The sequence below is a fragment of the Lathyrus oleraceus genome, chromosome 7, assembly GCF_024323335.1.
Source record: "Lathyrus oleraceus cultivar Zhongwan6 chromosome 7, CAAS_Psat_ZW6_1.0, whole genome shotgun sequence".
NCBI lineage: Eukaryota > Viridiplantae > Streptophyta > Magnoliopsida > Fabales > Fabaceae > Lathyrus > Lathyrus oleraceus.
In genome coordinates, this window is record NC_066585.1 from 169,796,645 (window position 1) to 169,821,591 (window position 24,947).

Genomic DNA, 24,947 nt, shown 5'->3' on the forward strand with positions numbered 1-24,947 from the left:
GTGTCTGTGGGAGTACCTGGTGAAGGTGGTATGATATTTTTTTATCATTTATTTGAAGGAAAAGATGGTACCAATCTGGTGTACCTTTTTTAAAAAGAATTTTATTTAAGTTTGATCAATCTAAGATAAAATAAAAAAAGCCGTCAAAAAAGAAATTTAAAATAAAAAATATATAAATGAAAAGAGATAAATATTATTTTAATAGGTACCATTATTACATATTAATGTATTTGCTTTTTTTGTTTGGTCTAGATCAATGAATTTACTTTTATCATAATATAAAATGAAAAATATTAAATTAAAGTGACATAAATATTATTAATTTAATAATATAATTAAAATAATAATTAATACTAGTATTAAATTAAAAATTAAAATATACTATGAATAAACAATTTTTTATACAATACTCAAGATCGGAATGATGCACGTGTTCAAAAGAAACCGATGGCTCCACCAACTATCCACGCGTCAAACAGTGATTGGGTGAAATAAAAAGGCATTTTGGGGATTACCATATCAATTCAATTTAGACCAGGAAGAGTCATGAGCAATCCATAACGTCTTCTACGTCACTGTGTCAGAGAAGAGAAGAAAGAAGCTGACTGGAAAGAGCGAAAAGAACGTAAAGTGAGAAAAAAGTCGGTGTATTCTTCAGATTCAGACAGAGATATATATCCCTTTCCGCGTAAATCTCTCTCTCTCTCTCTCTCTCTCTCTCTCTCTCTCGGATTTTTCAGTCTTCGCCATGGCGGAGCGTGCTTCTCACGGACTGGCTCCTCGGCTAGGTTAGCTTCTTTGAATATTTTTTCGTACTGATTTCGTTTTTTTGTTGCTATGTGAAAATTTTGATGGCATGTTCTGTGATTTCATTTTTTTACGTACTGATTTCGTTTTTTTTGTTGCTAGGTGAAATTTTGATTGCATGTTCTGTGATTTCATTTTTGAAAATCTAGTTTGATTTGTTACTGAGGCTTAGTTAGGGTTTTGAATTTTGTTTGGACTCGATTAGGTTTAAGTCGAGACAATGGAGAAGCCTAGTGACTGCGCTTATGTTAATGTGAATGGCTTGACTATAAATTAACTTTAACCAACTATTTTTTACTGTAGAATAAAGATATTTTTGTCTCAAAATATGATAATGTAAATTTAATAGGAATTTAATTTAATAGGTGTCTGTTGCAAAGCAATTTGTGCTTGTAGTGATTTGCTTTGCATCTTGATTTTTGAGCTCGCCGATTAGCAGCACAAGTAAATGGTTACACTTTTGAAGTTTGTATAAAGTATTGTGACTGTGTATGTGGTAGTAGTATAGTAATTAAATTATTGTTACACTTTTGATGCCATGTATAATTATTTATCAATGTGCAGATATTCAGCAGTTACAGTTTGAAGCCCAGCATCGGTGGTTACGTCCTGCAGAAATATTGGAAATTCTTAGTAATTTTAAGTTGTTTCAAATCACACCAGAACCGCCTAACAAGCCACCGAGTATGATTTCTGACTATTTTATGTTATGTTTAGTTTATTTATTTATTTGACAAGATGTTATGTTCAATAGTACCCCTTTTTAAGTCTTATCAATATATCTGGTACAATTGCTTAAGAGTTAAGAAGCTTAAAATCAATAATCCTCCATCAATTGTTTGTTGCAACTGCGTATTTTGGATGTTCTCTTGACAATCTTCTAGATGCCAATCATGGAGGCTGTACTTGGCCGTCTTCCTTGTAATTCTGTGGAGTTTTCTAATTGTTCATTGTCTGAACTTAAAATACATTCTGACTATATATTTCAGTTAAAAAATACGATCACTTCTATCTAGGAAAAGGGCACTTGTTAAGTTCACATCGGAAATTCTTCTCTGTAGTTTGTAGAGTGCTATTATTAATTTTTAGGTCATGCTAATGTTTTTCTTCATAGTTGACTTCAGTTCATATTTTTTGGCCTGCAATGTCGCTTCTTGTTCTCAGAGTAATTTTTGACATGTATTTTTCATGAGTTCAGGTGGATCACTTTTTCTTTTTGATCGGAAGGTTTTGAGATACTTCAGAAAGGATGGACACAATTGGAGGAAGAAGAAAGATGGAAAAACTGTGAGGGAAGCTCATGAAAAGTTGAAGGTAATCACGGAATTTACCTTGGTTTTTAATCTATGCTTACTAACAGCTTTGCGAGTGACACACACATAAGATGACTTGAATTATTTTTATCTAATATTTTCTAATTGTAAGTCAATCCTTCTGCATTTAAATAATGATTTGCTGTTATTGTAATATCCTTCGAATTTAGGTGGGAAGTGTTGATGTGTTACACTGCTACTATGCCCATGGAGAAGAGAATGAAAATTTTCAGAGGCGAAGCTATTGGATGCTTGAACCGTGAGTATGGTGACATATTTTACTTTTTAATATTTTGAGTAATGAGTATCTTCAATCACAGTACATCAACATTCCACATGGCAGTTGCGTTCCGAGCTTCCAAGTACTGCATTGGTGCATTTTGAATTGTCAATTATCGTAACTGTATCATATTTATGTTTGAACTGTTTTCTGCTAGCAAGTTTTCAAGTTTCCAATAAAGTTTACTGTAATGTTTTGTATTTTTCTTAAAATTAATTAGCAAATGATCTTCTGAATAATTGTTTTGCTGCAGGGATATGATGCATATAGTATTTGTCCACTACTTGGATGTCAAGGTATTTTTATTCTTTTATTTATTTTACAATGTTGTTATCTCTGGTGGTATTTTTATGGGGTTTTCTTTCTCATGTGTTGGTCTACGTTTAGACTAGAAAACATTGTTACCCTTAATAGCATATTACTGTACTTTATATTTAAAAAAAAGATTAATTTCTTTAATAAAATTAGTGTTGGAAAGTATGACTAGATGTAAAAGATCACGAATCTGAGTTGCCACCTCACACCTCACTCGAGCAAGCCAAGTATACCTATACTTAGGTTGGTTTTGTTAATTTTCACTTTTAATTTAAACCTGGGAATGTATGGGATCTAGTAGCGCAAGCCAAGTCAGTGTTGAGTTTCTTCATCCTAAGTTTCCCTCTAAACTGAATGGAGGGAACATCTAATTGTCTTGCTTGATAAAACTAGTACTCCCTCCGTCCCACAATAAATGACCCAGTTGACCATTTCACACAGATTAAGAAAAAAGAATAAATGAAAGAGAGAGAGTTATATTTTTACTAAAATACCCTTATCATGTATTGAGAATGATAAAAGTAATACCCTATTAATTATAGGGTAAAATTGAAAAAGATGCATTGGAAGTTGAAATGGGTCGTTCATTTTGGGACACTCTTTTATTCCAAATGGGTCACTCATTGTGGGACGGAGGGAGTATTTGAAAGTATGACTAAATAGAAACGTCTTGAGTCTGAGTTGTTACATCACACCACACTAGACCAAGCCAAGTATATAGCTTCGTTTCGATACTGGTGTAGTTTTAACCATGTATGGCATCTAGTAAGCTCGAGCCAAGTCAATTTTGAGTTTCTTCAACTCATTGATTAGTATTCCTTCTCTTTCGCTCTTTCGGGCTTCCTCTCATCACCCATCTCTCTCACTATCACACTATTTTTTCTCTTATACTGCTAAATCATGAAATTATCTTCCTACAAGGGAAGGAACTCTATCTTAATTATTAAAAATGTAAAATTGATGATGCTGAGTAAGCTACACAATCCTTTTGAAGACTCTAAATGCTATTTCTGTAATAATTTTCTTGAAATCAGTAAGAAAACTTGTTAAGGTGATTGTAATAATTTATTAATAGATGCTTGATGGGTTATTCATCTTTCAGATTAACAAGACAAATATTGGCGCAAGTACAGATACTAACGGGGTTACATCAGATTCCCACAAGGGAAGCTCTGTGTCATCTGGATTTCATGCAAATTCTGTTAACATGCCTTCAGGAAGTGCAGATTCCATGAGCCCAACAAGCACATTAACTTCTTTATGTGAAGAAGCAGATTCAGGTAATTCTGGTTTAGTATCTAATTGATGATACATTATAAAACATGATCCTTATAATCTGATTTAAATATGCCAAGGCTTTAAATATCTCAATACACTGTTGTGACATATAATTGCATATGCATGTGTAATTACATGATAGTTTGGTTCATTTGATCACTGCTAAAAGATTTAAACGAATTACTTCCCAGAGGATACTCATCAAGCAAGTCCAAGATTTCACACCTTTGACGAGTCACAAAATCTTGGGAATGGTCCACTGATGGGTAAGATTGATGCTCATTCAAATAATTCATATCTTACGCATCCCTTTTCAGGTTACTTTGTCTTTTTTTTTGGTGTGAGATAATGATTTGTAACTTGTATTTAACATTAATGTTTAGGTGATCATGGCCAGTTATCGATGTCAGGTCCAAATTACCTCCCACTTGTTCATGGGGGTAAATCCAATTCTAGTGATACTACATACATCGAGGGTCAGAGAGCACTCAACATAGCATCCTGGGACAATGGCATGGAGAAATCTGCAGGATTGTATACTAATCCTTCCCATGTATCGTCTAATTCTATTCCATCAAGTTCAATGAGCAACTTCCTTGAAGAAGAACAAGCTGTCTTTACTGAAGGAAGGGCCTCACAGTCTCTCCAATCAAATTGGCAGGTACTTACTGTTACTGCTAGTGTTATCTTCAGTGCAATGATCTCAAGTCAGCTTTATATTTGATCTACCAACACCTGTTTCTGAGATTTAGCAAAAATAAATAACTTTTCCATTTTATTATTTGAATTGTTGATCCAGATTCCTTTTGAAGACAATACAGGAGAATTTCCTAAATGGAGCTTTACTCAATCGTTGACTTCGGAATTTGTATCTGATTATTCCGCTGAACTACTGGGAAAAGAAACTAACAATGCAAGTCCAGAAATTTGTTCGGATCCATTTTATTTTAATTGTGAACCAAAAGAGCAGCCTGTGCAGCAAAACATGTCAAATGAGCATGCACAATCTCAGGATGCACCGAAATCTGACTTTGAAACTCATGGTGAACCCAGTGTCAACTATTCCTTGAACATGAAGCATGCTTTTAAGGATGCAGAAGAAAGCCTGATTAAGGTTGATAGCTTCTCTAGGTGGATGTCTACAGCATTTGCATCGGTGGATGATCTGCACATGCAGTCTTCCCCTGGTATTCCATGGGGCACAGATGAATGTGGGAATGTGATAGATGATACCTCGTTGAACCTTTCCCTATCTCAAGACCAGCTGTTTAGCATACATGATTTTTCACCTAAATGGGCTTATGCTGAATCAGAAATTCAGGTACTTATCACGTGAAACCAATTACATGCAATAGATATGCACAAAAATATCAAAAGAAAACTCAATGTATCATACATAACTAATTACTTATTCCTAGCATATATCCAATGAAAGAAGAAGCCTCAGAACTAGAAATGGTTGCCTAAAAATCCCTCCGGTCCTATTTATTAGAACAAGTTGACTTTTTAGATTCATTGAATAATCAATGTATTTGGTCCATTATACAGTCCAGATACATTGATTATTCAATGAACTTAAAAAGTAAAATTTCTCTTATAAATAGCACCAGAGGTAGTATATAGTTGTGTGAATCTAAGATCTAAGTTGCTACTCTGTTTATTTATTCAACTTTTGTTCTGGTCAGATGCATATAGTTTTTTTATTCTTTCATATTTGGACTTTTCCGTCTTATATAATTACTTTGTATTTCATCATGTATTCTGTTGATTTTAGTTTGATTTAGAATTTTATACATGATAACAGTTTTACTCTTTTTTCTTTCGGTTTCTGCTACAACACGAATTGTAGTTCTAATGACATGTCCTACTCAAAACCATACAGGTGTTGATTATTGGGACATTTTTGAAGAGTAAACCAAATGTGGAAACATGTAACTGGTCCTGTATGTTTGGGGAAGTTGAAGTTCCAGCTACTGTTTTAGCTAATGGAATTCTATGCTGTCAAGCTCCACCTCATGAGATTGGACGGATCCCTTTCTATGTAACCTTTTCCAATAGATTTGCTTGTAGTGAAGTTTGGGAATTTGAGTTCAGAGAGGGCTTCACTAGAAATGTAGATTTGGCAGATTTTTTTAACAGCTCTACTGAAATGATGCTTCATTTGCAACTGGAAGAGTTACTTACTTTGAATTCAGTGCATCTTACAGATCAAGTTTTTGAGGATGATATGGAGAAACGGAATTTGATTCTTAAGCTTATTTCACTGAAAGAGGAAGAGGAGTATTCGAGTAATGAAGAGCCAACTGGAGAGATGGATATATCAAAATACATGTTGAAGATGCATATGTTTCACAGGCAGGTTAAGGAAAAGTTGTTCTCATGGCTTCTTCACAAAGTAACTGAAACCGGTAAAGGACCTCATGTGATTGGTAAAGATGGGCAAGGTGTATTACATTTAGTTGCGGCTCTTGGTTATGATTGGGCCATAGCACCAATTGTAATTTCTGGAGTTAATATCAACTTCCGTGACGTGAATGGGCGGACTGCTCTACACTGGGCTGCATCATGTGGCAGGTAAGGACCCAATATATTTTCTTTGTTGTTTTGAATAGATTTTGCATGCTGGAATTATTTTATGATTGAAACTTCTTTTCCTACACTGCCTTTCTCCATTTTTTTGGTGTTTTAGAATTTTAGATTTGATTGCATATGAGCCATTAGGGGATACGGAAATTTCAACCACTGGCCTAATTGTAAATCATACACAAAAATGTACATAATAAAAATACACACTATTTTGATTTGATACCTAGTTCAGAGTGGGTTTTTCATGCATGTGAATGTAAATTAGTTCAAAAGTATTTTTGAAAAAATACATTGGTTTGTATGCTAAAGGCGGGTTGATTAATCCCTCAATATTATAAGAAGCCTAATTTAAGCATATTGTTTTTTGAAACTGTCATATAATGTACATCTAGCATAATATGAATCGGTTCTTTATGCTAATTAGTTGTTATATAATGCTCAGGGAACGAACAGTTGCGCTCCTTGTCTCCATGGGTGCAGCTGCTGGAGCATTGACAGATCCATGTCCAGCATTCCCTTCAGGAAGAACACCTGCAGATCTTGCTTCTAGCTGTGGTCACAAAGGAATTTCGGGTTTTCTTGCCGAGTCATTATTAACTAGCCACCTTGAATCACTCACAGTGGCTGATGCAAATGAAGATGGTACAACAGAAAAGAAAGTCGTACAGACGATTTCAGAACGAATTGCGACACCTGTGCTCTGGGGAGATATACCAGATGTTATCTGCCTTAAGGATTCTCTTGATGCTGTCCGCAATGCTACACAAGCTGCTGATAGAATACATCAAGTATATAGAATGCAATCATTTCAAAGAAAGCAGTTAGCTCAGTATGACGATGATGATCATGAGTTTGGATTGTCAGATCAGCAGGCTCTTTCTCTTGTAGCTTCTAAGGCTTGCAAATCTACTCATGGGAAAGGTTCAGCAAATGCTGCTGCAGTACAAATACAGAAAAAGTTCCGTGGCTGGACAAAGAGAAAAGAATTCTTGTTCATTCGTGAAAGAGTCGTTAAAATCCAGGTTCATCCAGCTGCTCTCTTTTCTAGATGGTCTTTTATTTTATATATGTTTGTGCTTTTCAGCCTGGTTGCCATAGAAGGCTAGGGACTGAGTTCATCCATAGATCATAGATAGAACTCTTTCTTTTTCTTCGTTCTTTTCTTATTATTCGTCCTTAAACATTTGATACATCCATATACTGACTTTAAATCCATGGTGTTAAAGGCCCACGTAAGAGGTCACCAGGTAAGAAAGAAGTTTAAATCAATCATTTGGTCTGTGGGAATCCTGGAGAAGGTTGTATTACGGTGGAGGCGTAAGGGCAGTGGTTTACGTGGATTTCGACCAGATGCCGTAAAGAATGTCCCCAACCAACCAAACAAAGATATTGTGAAGGAGGATGATTATGATTTTTTCAAGGAAGGGAGGAAACAGAGTGAAGAAAGGTTCCAAAAGGCCCTTTCAAGGGTTCAGTCCATGGTTCAGTATCCAGAAGCTCGGGCTCAGTACAGACGACTGCTAAATGTAGTAGATGATTTCCGTCAAAAGGTATTTTCTAACAAGTCTTATGTTATGTTTAAAATTAACCAATATTTTTGATTTAATGACATTTCTTTTTGTTATCTTATATAGCAGCCATGTAATTTGAGTTTGATGAATTCGGAAGAAGCAGTTGATGGTGTGGAGGATTTGATTGATATTGACATGTTTTTAGATGATGATAATTTCTTACCTATAGCATTTGATTGATTATTTGTGGTGGCTGTTCCTTTCTTTTCTTCTGTTAATAGATGGCCCATCAGTTTTATCTTTGCATGGGAAACATCTTACATGGTGTAGATATATACTATATAATATTAATCAGAACTGCTTGGATGCTAGGGTGTCATGTTTTATACCAAAAACTAGCTGGATCCTAGGCTGGGTATAAATAGATTGTGAAAACTAGAATATCAATTCAGATTGACCGTTCATATACTGAAATCTAGACATGTTTTGTTTTTATATATGTTTATATAACATAGGATTTTGAATATATATTTAGTTATTAATATATCATTTTTGTATTCTTAATATTATTCTATTGAGTTTTGCTTTTGCTCCAACTGTTTACATCTTTAAATATTACCAAAATAGCTCAGGTTACTGGTATCGTGTGGTATATTAGTATATACTGGGTAAGTATCTCTCAATTATTGGCATGGAAATATGCATTTTGAAGTTCTTACATAATTGAGTATTTATGAGCACTTACACATCCAAAACATTAATAAAGAATCTTTTCATTCCTGTCAAGAATAAAAAGGACCATTACTCATTGTAAATAAAATCTCTTTGATTCCGAGTACTCTTCTAATAGAAGATCTTTCTTTCTTAGACTAGAAAAATAAAATATATTTCTTTCTGAGTAATATTTGAACAAAATGTCTTCTTTCCTATATCGGGGTATTTTACCTTCAGCCTAAATTTTATTTAAAAATAAATAAAAACCGTCCATTTTTAAGCATAGCCGTCTTATCCCGAAAGGATACAATACATATTTTCAATTATTCTGGAGGTCCATTTTAATTTAAAAAATAAGTCCAAATTAAAAAAAATTATAATAATTATCATTATATATTTATAAAATATATATTTAATTATAAATATTTTATTTTTTTAATAAATTTTATTTTTTTAATATATTAAATTTTTATCGTAACATTTTTTTAATTTATTGAGTTTTTAATAAATCATTGACAAGATAATACTACATAAGAGAATAAGAGAATTGATCTTAATTTGATAAAATGCTCTTTCGGTAGAAAACTTAGTTATACACTGTTGACCTAGTTCCATCTTCATCTTTTCCAACTCTCTCTCTGCATCATATAGTTGTTCACGATCCATTCACTCTTCCTACAAAGAATTTCTATGTCATCCACTCCAAAATCCAAGATTAGTACCCCTTTCAAAACGGTGTGGAAGCATGTCTCAGTCAAAGACTAGGAGTTGAACCTTGGAAACACAATTTTTATGGAAGGATCATTTGGTCTAAGGGTTTTAGAAAGTTCAAGATTACCATCTCTCTCAAAACGGTCAAATCTTTTGTAGAAGCAGTCAATAATGTTTGTAACATATCTCAAAGTCAACTTCCGATTCCCTATGTTAAGGGAGTTAGACTTGCCATTTCGATTCTAGAAGAAAAATATAGATGAGTAGAATCTTGTAAACACAAATTTCATGGAAAGATCATTTGACTTAAGGGCTATTCTCCTCTATCAGTGGTTAGTTTCCGTCTTAAACTACGGTCTCTTTGGAGCTCAATTGGAAAATGAGGTATTATTTCTTTGGTTTAAGATTTTTTCGATTTTTCTTTCTCTAGCTTGGAAGATGTGCACATAGTGAGACCAGTAAACTTATGGAATCTGAACCCTAGAATCATGAAGCTCTTCCTTGGACAAAAGATTATGTCCTTTTTACACTTAAACATACATCAACCCATGTACGAGTTTGAATCCATGGCTTATCTCAAGAATACTAGAGACAAAAGATTAATTTTGCTATTTCCAGCAACATTGGGACATTTATATGCATTGAAAAAGATGAGAACAATATAGGCTGAATTTGGGCCAATATAGGTTGAACTTGAAAAAATATGAGAATAATATCTATGAGAGTTCACGTGATATGATGGCTTTAAACTGGTAACCTCAAAGAGAAAGATCAAGATATGATGGCTTTAAAATGGTAACCTCAAAGAGAAAGATCAAGAAACATGTCTCAAAGAAAAAAGTCATAACTAGGTTGAACCATAGTTGAGAACAAAATCATAACTAGGTTGAACCATAGTAATTTCAAATTGTTCCAATGAAGTGTCTCTTTTAGAATATTAGAGGTATTGCCGATGTATCATCTAGATTGGCTCATGAAAGAATTATGGTTATTAACAAACCTCACTTGGTTTGCATCGTTGATCCCTAGATGAATTTCTACAACTTTCCCTTAAACCTTTTAACTTTTTGATATGAATAAGAGAATAATATGATGTCAAACCTTTTTGGTGTTTTTGTAAACTTCACCTTGATCCTATCATATGATGACCAACAAGTATCCTTCAGTATTAATGATCAAGTGTTTTGGTTTCTCTTCTATTTATGTTTATATTCACTACATCCATATGAGAACTTTATGGAACACCTTAAATCCAAACACGCTAAACACTTCTTTGTGGTGTGGATCTATTTACTTGCATGTATGACCATCAATCAATTCTGATGATGGTAATTTTTGAAGATAAACAATACTATAAGTCAAATGATTTGTGAATGTTGAGAATTCTCTCTGACAGAGAGAGAGAGTTGATTTTAACTGTCAACTAAAGCTTATAATGATGACACGTAATCAAAAAGATATATCATGTCTCATCAATCATAGGATTCAAGTTCCACCTGAAGTACTAATCCAAAAGGCTTAAGGCTTATTGAATTTTGATCAAATTTAATTTTCATCTTCAAGGTTTATTCATCAAGTCGCCATCATTTTCTTCAAGCATTCTCATCCTGGCCCCTTTACAAAATTGATCAACCTAGAGGAAGAACATCGGTCAGTAAGATGGGGTCGTAAGAAAGCATTATTATATTGAGAAATCCATGTATAAAACTCAAACAAGAATTGCATATAAGCTTGGAATAATGCGCATAACAACCAATTAACCTGCATCATGTTTCATGGCGGCACGTTCATTTTCTCACCACAATCACGATGTGCATCAGACCGGAACAACATACCATTAATAAAGTCCAGGATTTCTAAGCCTTTTAAGAGCGTGCTAATTTAAGTTTCTAAAAGTTCTGCTAACAAAACCAGCTAATGGAACCAACCTTATGAGACTTTGTAAGACCCTAATTTTGACCCTAAGATCCCTCATGGCATCATGTTATTGCACAAGTGCATTGCCTCAAGGATTATAGCATGTTAGGGCTCCTTAACCTTAGGGTTGGGACTTGTTTGAGTGTTTTGATATCACCAAGCATGCTTGTATTGTATGTTATTGCATTTATTATTTAATTACTAACCAAAAGCACAAAAATATGTCACTAACTCTTTTTGTTTTAAAGTTCAAGTGATCACGTGCTCCACAATGCTCTTAGGAGGCTCCTGAGCCCAATGAAATGGCTAGATGAAGAAGAGAAAAGCATGAAAATGGTACACATGGTTCCTAATCATCATATATGTCTCCAAAATATCTCAATTTGCCCATTTGATCAAGATAACCCAAAGGGCTTGAAGATTGTTTCCCAAGGAAATCCTAATTTCACTGTGCCTTGCCCATGAAGCAATCTCAACCTTAGATCAAATTTAATCAAGGGAATTTCTTTCACTTATCATTTCATGCATATTTTAGCCTATTTGAGGCCCCTCAACCATTTATTCATCAAGATTGGAAGTTTAACCTTGAAAAGTTGACCAGTCAAGTCATCTGACTAAGCTGAGGATCAATGAGATATAATATTTGATGTGTTTTTCAAATGAAGTTGACCCCAAAAGAAATAATGTTCCTAAGAACCATATGAACAACTTTCAGGTTCATCAAAAATCCATTTGGAGCTTGGAAGGTCATCATTCATTTCAAAACATTATAGGTCATTTTGACTGAAACCCTAATTTTGGGTCAACTTTCCAAGGGCATAACTTCCTTAATTTTTATGATTTTGAGGTGAGACAAACGGAATTGAAAATATTGAGATGTCTACTTCAAATTTTATGTTGGACAAAACTTCATAATCCTAAAAGAAATACATGTGATAATGCAAAACATTATAGGTCATCTTGGACCTTATTCATTGAATTTGAAAAAGTATCCAACTTCAAATGCCCATAACTTTGTCATAGAAAATCCAAATGATGTAAACTTTGATTCTAAATTGACTACATTAAAAATATCTACAACTTTTATGTTGGAGATTGTCTCATGTGAAGCTTGTATCATGAGGACAGAGGGGTTTAACCAAGCTTGCTTTTGGTTAACTTTTTCAAAGTGATTTGAATATGTTTTACACTTGAATTTTCCAAGCCAGTTTTGATCAATTTTCACATGCCAAATGATTTTTTGCCCAACATGACTTTTGTTCCTTATTTCAAGAGCTTTCCAACCATCACTCACAATAGTCCTTGGGGTCTACCATTTTTGAGTTTCAAATTTCTTTTCATTTATGTGCAATTTTATTGTATGCTAAAACTTGAAATGCAAGCATTCTCCATTCAAAGTGCATGACCAAATTCCTTCCACATGATATCAACAAGCTTCTTCATCCATCCACGAGCCTCTCACACGTCCACAAAGGCCCATGCATCCAAAAATTTAAATCCCATGCACATGAGCAAAGTGTGAACTCAACTATATTCACCTATAAATAAACACCTCATGAGCTTCATTTCACAACCTTTTGGAGATCCCTTATGCTGCAGAATTGAAACCATAACCCTCACCAAAGGAATCACTCATAATTTTTCAGATTTTCGAGCTTGAAATTCAATAACATTAGCTGAGTTGTAAAGCTAGATTCCTTAGCCAATCATCTTCCATACACTCAGAGATCAAAGAGGAGAAACGAGCTTGAAGAATTCGTGGCTAGAGATTCATCATTTTGAAGGTATCAACTCAAACTTTTTGGATCTGAAACTCCTAATTTAATGTAGCTTTCTTGTGTTTTGGTGGTTCTCTGAAGTCCTAATACTTGAGGCAAGCTTTTGATGCATTCAATTTATCATTTCATGAACAATCCGTGTAGACACCATGATTTTCTCCTTCATCTTTCTCTCAATATAGGAAGATTGAAAGAAATCCAATGGTACAGTGATGATCTACATCACAAGAGCTTTATTTCCATGTCCTTGTTTTTCATTTTCGTTGAGGTTCATTTTCCTGCAAATTTGGCCGGAATCTGTTGCTTGGCCGGAGAAGATGGTGGTTTCCACCACCACCACTATGTGTTCTGATCGCTGGCCCTTGGATCTCCTTCTCAGGATCTAATCTCATGCGTCCGTTTTAATTACTTGTTTTAATTCGTTGTGTTGCGCGTTTGACTTGAGCCTAGCGTGTGTCCTCAGATCCAGACCTTACACCACTGCCACGTCAATTAATGAATTGCATCTAGTGGCTCAGGCTTTTTCGCTTATTTCATTTTCTTTTTATTTTCTATTAATTCATTCTATTTTCAAAAATTCACTAAAAATTCATATGAAGTCAGAAAAATATGAGACCAACTTTGAAATTTTTCTTGGAAAATCTAGTTTCATATTATGATTTTTAATTATTTTTGTGACTTCATTTGATATTTTTTACGAATTACTTGGTTTTTAATGATTTTAATTCATTTTAAAATACTTTCTGACTTTTAAAAAATACAAAAATATTTTCATAGCATCTATGGATCATGATAAGTCAATGAAAAATAGTCTCAACAATTTCTTGTTTGTTTTTGAGATTATTTGAGATTTTAATTCATAATATGCTATTTTTGGTTGTTTTTAATTGATTTTAATTACTTCTGATTTCAAAAATTGGTGAGAAAATTAGTCAAAGTTTGTTTGACTATGTGGAACCTATGAGAATTTAATTGGACTCATTGAAATTGTTTTGAATTGAATTTGAGGTTCAACTTTGTTTGTTTATTTTTTATTTGTATTTTATTTTAATGCAAAAAATACCAAAAAAATATCTGACTTCTTGACTTGTTATATTGATTCTTCTTCTGTTTGGTGTTGATCAAGGTTGAATTGATTCAACTTTGATCAAATTCATTGGATCTTGTGGTTTGAAAATCCTTAAGGATCATCACCTAGAAAGATGAATGAATTTGATTAAGGATGGGTTATCCCTTAATCAATTGGGATTGGTTGTTGACTTCTTACCCCCTCCCTTTCATCTTCATCCCTTTCTTTCCCTCAATGGCCAATGAGTTAAAGTCTTGAGGTTGGTCTTGACAAATAGAAGTTTAATCTTCTTTGATCCAAACCAAACTTAACTTGATCCATGATCAAGTGAGTTATTTTGTGCCAAAGATAGGTTACTTTTTGGTCAAGCAAATAACCAAAAGTCAATACAAGGCCCTTCCCCTTTTGTTTGGCATGGCAAGTTTATGGATCTTGGCTTACTAGTCATGACCTCTAACTTGTGTTCTTTGCCTATATTCTTATTGACCGGCCTCAGATAGGTGTGACTACTACATTAGTCCACTTACGATTGCTTAACATATCGCTACATTGTCTTATGACAAGCTAACATAACTCTACTAACTTCTAACTTTAATTTGAGCTTTTAAATTATTGTCATTTACTTTTAATGTCATTTATTTCTTGCTCATTATTCATCTTGATTTTCATCTTTGCTCACTTGAGCACATATTTTATGTTTATGTCATTTTTCTTTTGCCCATTTGAGCCCATTATTGTATATAAATATATTGTTATTTTGTGTTGTTTTGTGTTTGTTTTGATTTGGACCCAAATGCAAAAGGAGAAAGGACTTAGAATTAGGATTTACCCATGCTTAAAGGAGTTCAAGATCAACTAGGCCTCATGCCTTTAGAATGCAAAATATGTTGAAGAGCAATTAGGCCTCATGCCTTTAGAATGCTAAAATTCAAAGTTGACTTCAAAAGAATTCTCCTCAAACTTATTCTTTGTCCATTCCTTTGTTGTGTTATGAGCTTTTTGATGTGTGCTTTTGTGTGATAGGGATCTCATCTTAAGATTGTGAAAAGAGGACCATTATCATGAGTAGCCAAGTCAAGAGCCAAGCCAAATGGAGATCCTAGAAGCTTGAATTCTAATTATTGATTGCTTGTTTTGTATGCTAAATCCAAAGGAAATGAGCATCTTGAGTCATCTCTATGACTCCAAGAAAGGGAACTCCAAGTGTTATCTCTCCCCTTTTATCTTTGTATGCTTTAGGAATAACCCTTCTATATTCTCCCCACTCTAACCAAGCCAAAAATCATTTTCAAAATTTGACTTTATTTCAAATTAGAAACCTAGACCTTAGGCCTTTGACTTTTCAAAACCATTTTCATAAATACTCATTGTAAATAAACTTTAATCCAACTTTGACCTCATTTTGTAAATAAATTTAACTTGTAAATATAACCCATTTAAAGTTGTTTTTATGGTTCCAATGGCCACTTGTTAAAACCTTTTCAAAAACATTAGTCATAGGTTTGAGTTATCATAAAGGTTGATGTAAATCTCACTTCATCCTTAGTGTTGGATTATAAGCCTTCCATGCTTATTATAGGGTTAACCCCTCACTAGCATGTTGAAGCCTTCCTCACGTGGTGGATTGTTGGTTTAGGTTGAGTTTTCTCCCTTTGATAACAAAAGACCTTAAGGATTTTGATTAAAATCAATTCACCAATCTTTGAGATTTTTACCACGAACTATGAGGTTTTGATCCTCCTTTGTGATGGTACGTAGGCAATGGATTCATCCATTCAAACAACAAAATTTGTAAATATAATATATTCTCTTCCCATCCCTCTAATCTTTTGCACAAATCTTTTCTCAAATACCAACCTACAACACATATTGTAAAAAGAGGTTCCCTTAGAGTACTAAGGATGTTTTGGGTGCGTAAAACCTTCCCATTTCATAACCAACCCCCTCACCTAGATCTCTGACATTTTTATTAGTTTTTTATTTGAAAAACTTCTTACTTGACTTTTGTTTGCTTTTTAGCCTTTCCTTTGGACAAATAAAAGTGCGGTGGCGACTCGAATTGTATGTTCACTTTTGGTTTAGTCAATAAACCTAAAGGTAGCGAAAACCCCGCTACAGAAAAGTGGCGACTCTGCTGGGGAAAAATCAAGCCCCATGAGTTTAGCCTACTTTTTGCTTGTATGTGTTGTATGTTTATATTTATTGGTGGCATATTTTTGTGCAAATTTGGGATGAATGTATTGTTTGTAATGTATGAATTGCTTGATATATTAATTGCTTGTATGCTTGGTGGTTTCTTGTGAGATGAGTTCTATACCCGAACTCGAGTGCACTTATGATAGGAGAATGGCATAGTCTTGTTGACTTGTGTGGAGTTATTCCTTAACAAGTTAAGTTGCAAGTCCATTCACTTGGTGGAGGTCTTGTTGGGATCACTAATGTCACACGAGTAGTCGTGGTTAGGCATTACTCTTTCCAATATGAACCCTAGAAACCAAGGACCTTATATACCTAGCCCATCTTGGCCTATTTTAGGACGTAGTGCGAAGGTCGTTCAAGTGTAAGACTTGATGCGATTGTTACGCGATATTACACTCAGAAGAGTCCCTCTTGAGAATATTTTTGGAGGACGAGTAGTCGTTTTATCCGATAATATCCAAAAGATGGGATGATGACTATGGGAACCTGTTAGAACATGATCGTCAGGTTTAACCATAGTACACTCCCATTGGGTGGTTCTTAACCGAGACTCCATGCTCGTGACTCACAACAAACCCGTGATTCGCGGTTGATCCGTTCTCGTATATCCTCAAAATAAATGGAACTTGGGTGTTGATAAGGTGTAAACCATAATCCACCAAAATGGATGATTGATATTGACGATGACTTGAGCCATCTCGTGACCTTTGTGTGGTGTGACTTTCTTGATCCTTGAGTGTGTTTGTTGTATCTATGCATCCATGCATTCATTCACATTTATGTCATCAACAATAAAGATTTTTACAAGGAACTTAAAGGGTCTATTTGCGAATTTTCAGACATGGATAAGCAAAGAAGGAATACGAAGAAGTACAGTTTCAGACAACCCAACTTGAGAGAGTTAAGGTGTCTGACATCTTATGTATTAGAGCCCTTGGAATTCAAAGCTCACCATGGGAAGCTTCTAGATATTCCCTCTACCAAGGTGGATGAGGGTCTGATGAGTGTGTTGGTGCAGTTCTACGATCCTTTGTATCGGTGCTTCACTTTTCAGGATTTCCAACTTTTGCCTACATTAGAGGAGTACGCTTATCATGTGGGTATACCTGTTCTTGACCGATTCCCGTTCAGTGGTTTGGAGAAGATTCCGTCTTCTTAAGAGATTGCTGATATGCTTCATGTGGAGGTATCTGACATTGTTGCCAATATGACTACCAAGGGTGGAATTCAAGGTCTCCCGTCTGATTTTCTGATTGTCAAAGCTACCTTGTTTAGGAAGGCCATGAGTAAGGAAGCTTTTGAAGCCATATTTGTACTCCTCATCTATGAGCTAGTGTTATTTCCTAACATCGACAACTTCGTGGATGTGAGCACTATTAGGATTTTCTCTTCTCCGTTCCGGCTCTGTTGGGTGACACTTATTTCTCTTTGCATATGAGGAATGTAAAGGGTGGTGGTTCAATTGTATATTGTCTGTCTCTATTGTACAAGTGGTTTATTTTGCACTTGCCTCAAACGCTTGCCTTCAAGGAGAACAAGGGATGTCTACGGTGGTCCACGAGACTTATCTCTCTCACTAATGATGATATCTCTTGGTATAATCGTGTTTATGATGGCATTAGGATTATTGACTCTTGTGGTGAGTTTTCCAATGTACCTCTTCTTGGTACATATGGTGGAATTAACTACAACCCTGCTTTGGCTCGCCGTCAGCTTGGGTTCGCCTTAAAGGATAAACCTAACAACATTTCATTGGAAGACTTATTCTTTCAAGAGGGTAAAGATCCCCAAAACCTGAAGGATAGGATGGTCCGCGCCTGGCGTAAGGTTCATAGGAAAGGGAGGAATGAGCTTGGTCCGAAGAATTGTGTTGCTTTGGAACCTTACACCTCTTGGGTAAGGAAGAGAGCCCTCGAGTACTATATGTCGTATGAGTATCTGAGACCTACCCCTATGGTTATGGTTGGGCCTTCAACCCTCCTTAATCAAGGAGTAGAGGAGTTGAGAGACGAAGGTTGTTCGCGTGCTTGGGTTCGTGATCGTGAGGAGCTTCTTCAACAACTCAAGGATAAGGATGTAATGATTGAGTTTTTAGAGCATCAGGTTATTGATGAGCCCGATGATATGGTTACTTCTCTCCTGCCTCACTCATCTAGGTTTTAGAAGAAGAGATATAATCAGCTCGCCAAGGAGAAGGCCGACATGGAAGCAGCTTATGAGAGAGAGGTGAATAGGCTTCGTGCGGCGTATCTTCCAATCTCGAAGGCTTTAGACGACTGCTTCTAGGGCTCCATAGGATGTTTATTCTCCTTTCCTCTTGTATTGTATTTAGTTATCGAAACTGTACTACTTCTTTGGTGTAAAAAGTTTCCAAATATTATATTGCTATGAGTATTCCACATATGTCCCAAACAGTTCAATATTTTCAAAACATTTACAAATAGATCTTTATAAAGTTCCTCCGATTAAAAACAAATCATATGCACGAATTGCATGCATCATATGCATAAGCAGGTTTTGGTTCCGAGCTCTTGATATAGTGGTCTAACTCTTTGCTCTTCATTTATTTTGAAGACAAGTTGACGCACCGGTACAACACTCGAGCCAATCATTCAAAGATCATGGAACACCTTGGGCAAGAGAACCAAGATTTGAAAGAGGAGATTTCCCGACTGACTGCCATGATGGAGTCAGTTCTTGCTGCTCAGAGCCAAGCTTCTCCAACTCCTTCAACTCCTCCCGTGAGGACTGCCGTTTTTGAAGTGGTTACCTCTACAGTGCCTACTGCCACCGCCCACTTCTCTCCGCATCTGCCTGTTGGATTCCCTTGGGGAATGCCACCCAATTTTGTACCAGAGGGTTTCGCTCCCACTTTTGCTTCTATGCCAGCATCTAGCCCGGTCATGTCTGTGCCACCTCCCGTTGTGCACACTTTGCCACGTGTGGAAGACACCATCTATCACTCTGAGCCATCTGAAGGCCCAGACGTTTATGAGAAGATGGATGAGATGAAGGACCAATTCCTTGAGCTGCGCAAGGAACTGAAAACGCTGAGAGGCAAAGATCTGTTTGGGAAGAGTGTTCCTGAACTGTGCTTAGTGCCCAATGTGAAAATCCCAGTCAAATTCAAAGTGCCTGACTTTGAGAAGTATAAGGGAAATTCATGTCCACTAAGTCATCTTGTGATGTATGCCCGCAAGATGTCAACCCATACAGATAATGATCAACTACTGATTCACTATTTCTAGGATAGCCTGACAGGTGCTGCGCTTCATTGGTATATGGGGCTAGAAAGTGCAAGCATCCGCACTTTCAATGATCTAGGAGAGGCTTTTGTGAAACAGTACAAATACAACATGGATATGGCTCCGGACAGAGATCAACTGAGGGCGATATCCCAAAAAGATAAGGAAACCTTCAAGGAGTACGCCCGGAGGTGGAGAGAATTGGCAACTCAGATAGTGCCACCCTTGGAGGAGAAGGAGATGACAAAGATCTTTTTGAAGACTTTGAGCTCTTTCTATTACGAGCGCATGATTGCTAGTGCTCCCTCGGACTTTACCGAAATGGTAAATATGGGGATGAGGCTAGAAGAGGGAGTCCATGAAGGACGTCTGTCCCGTGATGATTCTTCGGTGAAGAAGTATGGAGGATTTGCCAGGAAGAAGGAAGGGGAGACTCATGCTGTTTCTTCCCATAGAAAAAGAAGGCCCTCTGTGAGGAGGAAAGAAGTCCGACCAGTCGTCAACCAACACCAGGTGGCTCATATAGAACCTGCTTTCAGAGAAGCTCAACAACCACAACAACAATCTCGTCAACAAAAACATGCCTACCAGCCTCGCAATAACAACAACAGCACTAGCAATTATGAGAGGAAGAGGGTGACTTTTGACCCGATTCCTATGACCTATGCTGTATTATATCCTTCCTTGATTGATAGGAAGTTGATAACTCCACGTGATCCTCCTGCTGTGCCAGCCAATCCTCAATGGTGGTACAAGCCCGAACTTCATTGTGTGTATCATTCCGGTGCGCCCGAACATGATGTGGAGAATTGCTTTCCGTTGAAGACCAAGGTGCAAGACCTTGTGAGGAGTGGGATACTATTCTTTGAGGATGTAGGCCCGAATGTTAAGAAGAACCCATTGCCCGAGCATGGGAAGGCAGCTGTCAACATGGTCTAGGGTTATCCTGGCAAGTATAAGGTCCTTTATGTGAATGACATAAGGCAGTCTCTGGTGGAAATGCATAAGCTGTTGTGTGAGCACAGTCATTATGAGCACGATCATGATATATGCCATGTGTGCACTATCAATGAAAGAGGATGCCGCAAGATAAGAAGGGACATCCAAGAGATGTTAAACCAAGGGATGATTGAGATACTTCAAAATCGTGATGAGGATGAAGTTGATGTTATTACCCCCGTGTTCAATATTCCTGATCCTGTTGTCATTAAATATGATGGCAGCAAACAGGATAAAGATAGAGAATAGTAATGCAAGAGACACAAGCAATTGTTAACCCAGTTCGGTCCAACTCACCTACATCTGGGGGCTACCAAGTCAGGAAGGAAATTCACTAAAATAGAATCAGTTCAAAGACTCTTCGTACACTTCAACAAGTTACAGTCTTTCTCACCTAATCTCTGCCTGTGCAATTTCTACCTAAGCACTCTTAGATATGAGAACCCACTCACTTCCCTACAATCACACCTGTGATTTTAAACAACAATCCCTTGAGAAAAGAAAACACTTTTCAATAACACACTCTTGATTTTACTTCACAGTTTCAATCAAGAAGACACACTCTTGATCTTGCTTAACAACTTTGATCAAGAAGACACACACTTGATCTTGCTTCACAGCTTTGATCAAGTAGACACACACTCTTGCTTAACAACTTTAGAGTGACAAATTACAACCACACATCAGACCAATTCAATCATCAATGGATGACTCTAATGGCTTACAAGTCTTACGACTAAACAAGACACAAACCCTAGCTCTCTCTCTGTATTTCGCTCAGTATTGGTTGTTTTATAAAACAGGTTTTCTAAGTCCCTTTTTATAGAAGCTTTCAGCTGGGCTTGGACATCTTGAAAACCCTAAATCTATTTTCCAATCAAATCTTCTCATGACAGCTGGTTAGATCTCTTTCGAAAATAATTAAATCAGGTTGTAATTAATGATTGAATGCGCCTGCAAATCAGATCTTCAATCATACATAGATTGCCATTAATTATGCAATCACAAAATACCAGACATTCACACTGAATGTTTTGTGTACAGGATGTCATGACATCGGGCCTGACATCCTGGAACAATCCTACATAATTCCATAATTCCATTTATAACTTCCAGCAGGTACAACCATATCAGATGCCATTACCTTGCGTATGACATTCTGAAACAATCCTGCATGATCATGTCTTCCATTTGAACTCCAGCAAGTACACACATATCAGATGCCATGACCTTGTGTATGACATTCTGAAACAATCCTGCATGATTATGTTTCTTAAGCTCTAGCAGGTACATAGGATATCTCATGTTAAGACATCATACATAACATCTTGTGAACACTCTTTGTTTTACCAAAATTGTTGCCAACACTTAGAACCAACAAACTCCCCCTTTGGCAAATTTTGGCTAAAACATATATCTGTCCTTTTTGTTCACAAGGTAAACTATCAGTAGTTAAACAACATAACAGTAGTTTAATCAGCAGCAGAAGCAAATACAGTTACTAGTTATAGCTACTAGTAATACACACATGCACAAGGGTACTTCTCCTCCCCCTAAATCTGTGTAACACAAACAGAATTACTAGTTATGGATGCAACTAGTAAGACACACAAACGCACAAGGGTTCTTCTTCTGCCCCTAAATCTGTGCAATAGAAACATCTCCTTTAATAATAACAGCACCTGTAACCATAACACATGTAACAATCAGAATATCATTCTGACATCTGCTTCAACATGTTAACATTCAGAATTTCCTTCTGACATCTCCTTCAACATGTTAACATTCAGAACCTCCTTTTGACATCTCCTTCAACATCACCTGTACAACACAGAGCTTGCACATAACATCAAACATCTCCTCCAACATCTCAGAACAGAACACCATTCTGTCTTACATCAGACATCTCCTCCAACATCACAGAACAGAACACCATTATGTCTTACATCAGACATCTCTTCCAACATCACAGAACAGAACATCATTCTGTCTTACATCAGACATCTCTTCCAACATCACAGAATAGAACATCATAGAACATCATTCTATTCAACATCATCAGATGTCATCTGTTTAGCCTAGCTAGCTACATCAGCACTACAGATCTCCACAACCACATATTTAACTACAGCTCTCCACAACCACATATTTAACTGCAGCTCTCCACATAATCACTTCTCCCCCTTTTTAGTCAAAATTGACCAAAGGTAACTTAAAACATAAATGCTAGAAGATACATACCATAATTATACACAACTGTAATAGCTGAGATAATTAGAAATCCATGGAACTCATTAAGAGCCCAAATATTACATCAAGGCATCAGTAATGACTGCCACAAAATACAAACATTTCAACAGAAACAAAACATCCAAGCTTCCAAAACAGTCATAACAACATCCAGAACAGCACACATGTCATTATAACAGGGGGACCATCACCACAACTTAGTTTGAGGAGGTAGCATCTTCTTCACTTTCAGATTCAGAACTGCCACTAGATTGATCTTGAGAGTTAGACCTCTCACTTGAGGTATGAACATCTGACTCATTGGCTTCACCATCTTCCAGATGGAAGGAAATGTTGTCCAAATGCACAGCTGCAACCTTAGTTGGAGACTTTCTAACAGTTTGCCTTTTAGCAGGTGACATAATAATTAATTTTAACTAACTCCAAACAAAATACAAGCTAGCCCATAAACCAGTTAAGCTATCAATTCACAGCAGTCAACGTTTTACTGCATAACTAACTGAACATTGATCAGGTTAACCAATTAACTAATTGAGTTTCCCATTCATTAACCAATTGAGTTATCAGTTAACTCAGTGAGTCAACATCAACTAACTCCAACCCTTCTCTAACAGACTCCAATCCTAACTCCAAACCTATCTAATTCCCTAACCTCCTCTCTATTTAAACAACTCCATTATCATCTTTTGGGGGTTGAACACTTTGCTCATAAATTCACTCATTCACCTTCTCCATTCTCCCTAACTGAAACCCTATCTAGAGCTCTCTTGAGAACCCATTGGAGCTTCACACTGAAACTCCCAATGTGGTTGAGCTAAACTTCCTCTCTCTGCATTCGCGCAACACAGTTGCGACAACCTGCAACCGGTATCGTACCGAAGAAGAAAGGGGAGAAATCGAAACAAGGAAGAAGATTAATCAATTATCAGCTAAAGGATCGAATACCTGCTCAAACCGGTAAGTTTTCGATTTCGCTTGCGATGCCGTTTTCCATTTGCACGCGATAAGTTGTCTATTTCACATCTTTGAAACTTGGAATTGAGGAACGAAATACGAGTCTTGGATCGGCGGGTATTAGAAGGAAGGTTGATGAAGGCGCGGTCGTTCTTCCAGATTCTTGTTCGCGAAGACGATGGTAAAAGCGCACTGTTGCGAATTCACTGACGACGTTGATATTCCTCATTATTATCGGTTCGAATTGTCTTGCGGGACCACCGGCCAAAATCATGCGACATCTATGGTAAGTCTTCTCCATCGCTTAATTTACTTCGTATGTTCACGAGTTTTGTTTGGTGCTGGTTGAACTCGGGCTCTTTGAGTCCTGGTGAGGTTGCCGCCAAGACTTGGGCCTTTGGCCCAAGCGATTTTTGTGATGCATTCACACTCCCCCAAGCGAATCCTGCACCCCACTAGCTTGTTGAAGAAGATCATGGGCCTAAGGCCCATTGGTTGCTCCGCCATTGTTCATGTGCGTGGGCCTGCACCCAGTTCTCTCCAAAAGCCCATTTCCAGGTTTTTCTATTTTTTGCTAATTGTTCTAGTTAGAAATTAGGATTTAGTTAGGTTTCTTAATCCTCGATTAACATGGCAAGTTTTAGGCTAATTAGATTGTTAGTTTAATTAGGCTAGTAATTGACAATTAGGAATTAAATCATGATTTTAGGATTATTAGGATTTAATTAGGTTTTTAGGAGTTAATTAGGACTTTTTTTTAGAATTTTAATTAGGATTTTGTTGATTAGATTCAATTAGAAACAATTAGGCTTTGAGTCAATTTAGAATAATACCATTTTCAACATTAGGATTTAATCAACTTTAGGTCATGGTTAGAATTTGATATATTTTGTAAATGACCAATTTGCCCTTATGGACTTTATTTTGTTATTTTAGTGATAAGATGATATGATCTCATTAGAACTAGAATTTGATATAGAACTTTAATCATTATCTAACAATTGTAGAACTTGTACATAAG

At 36.3% G+C, this 24,947-nt stretch overlaps 1 protein-coding gene and 1 long non-coding RNA gene across 3 annotated transcripts; both read left to right on the top strand.

The window, feature by feature from the left end:
• Positions 1-537: 537 nt before the first annotated feature.
• LOC127100733 (calmodulin-binding transcription activator 2) lies at positions 538-8,659 on the top strand. Of its 2 annotated transcripts, none has more exons than XM_051038003.1 (13): positions 538-788; positions 1,372-1,491; positions 2,006-2,121; positions 2,291-2,379; positions 2,654-2,696; positions 3,818-3,995; positions 4,185-4,259; positions 4,377-4,654; positions 4,793-5,314; positions 5,876-6,567; positions 7,022-7,601; positions 7,806-8,129; positions 8,217-8,659. In XM_051038003.1, exons 1-13 carry the CDS (start codon positions 749-751, stop codon positions 8,328-8,330), a joined length of 3,171 nt encoding a protein of 1,056 aa, XP_050893960.1. In that variant the 5' UTR covers positions 538-748; the 3' UTR covers positions 8,331-8,659. The 2 variants fall into 2 exon arrangements, with proteins under 2 accessions (XP_050893960.1, XP_050893959.1); XM_051038002.1 differs by having other exon boundaries at positions 539-788; positions 8,214-8,659.
• Positions 8,660-9,355: 696 nt separating this feature from the next.
• Positions 9,356-10,712, top strand: LOC127107494 (uncharacterized). Its single transcript, XR_007795742.1, has 2 exons — positions 9,356-10,366; positions 10,401-10,712. It is a non-coding gene; the product is annotated as an uncharacterized LOC127107494 (long non-coding RNA).
• The last annotated feature ends 14,235 nt before the right edge of the window (positions 10,713-24,947 follow it).

Bases quoted from the DNA above. Each gene is read 5' to 3' on its own strand.
- LOC127100733 (XM_051038002.1), top strand. From the start codon at position 749: ATGGCGGAGCGTGCTTCTCACGGACTGGCTCCTCGGCTAG. The intron at 789-1,371 runs GTTAGCTTCTTT...ATCAATGTGCAG, and splicing joins CGGACTGGCTCCTCGGCTAG to ATATTCAGCAGTTACAGTTT. The intron at 1,492-2,005 runs GTATGATTTCTG...TCATGAGTTCAG, and splicing joins ACCGCCTAACAAGCCACCGA to GTGGATCACTTTTTCTTTTT.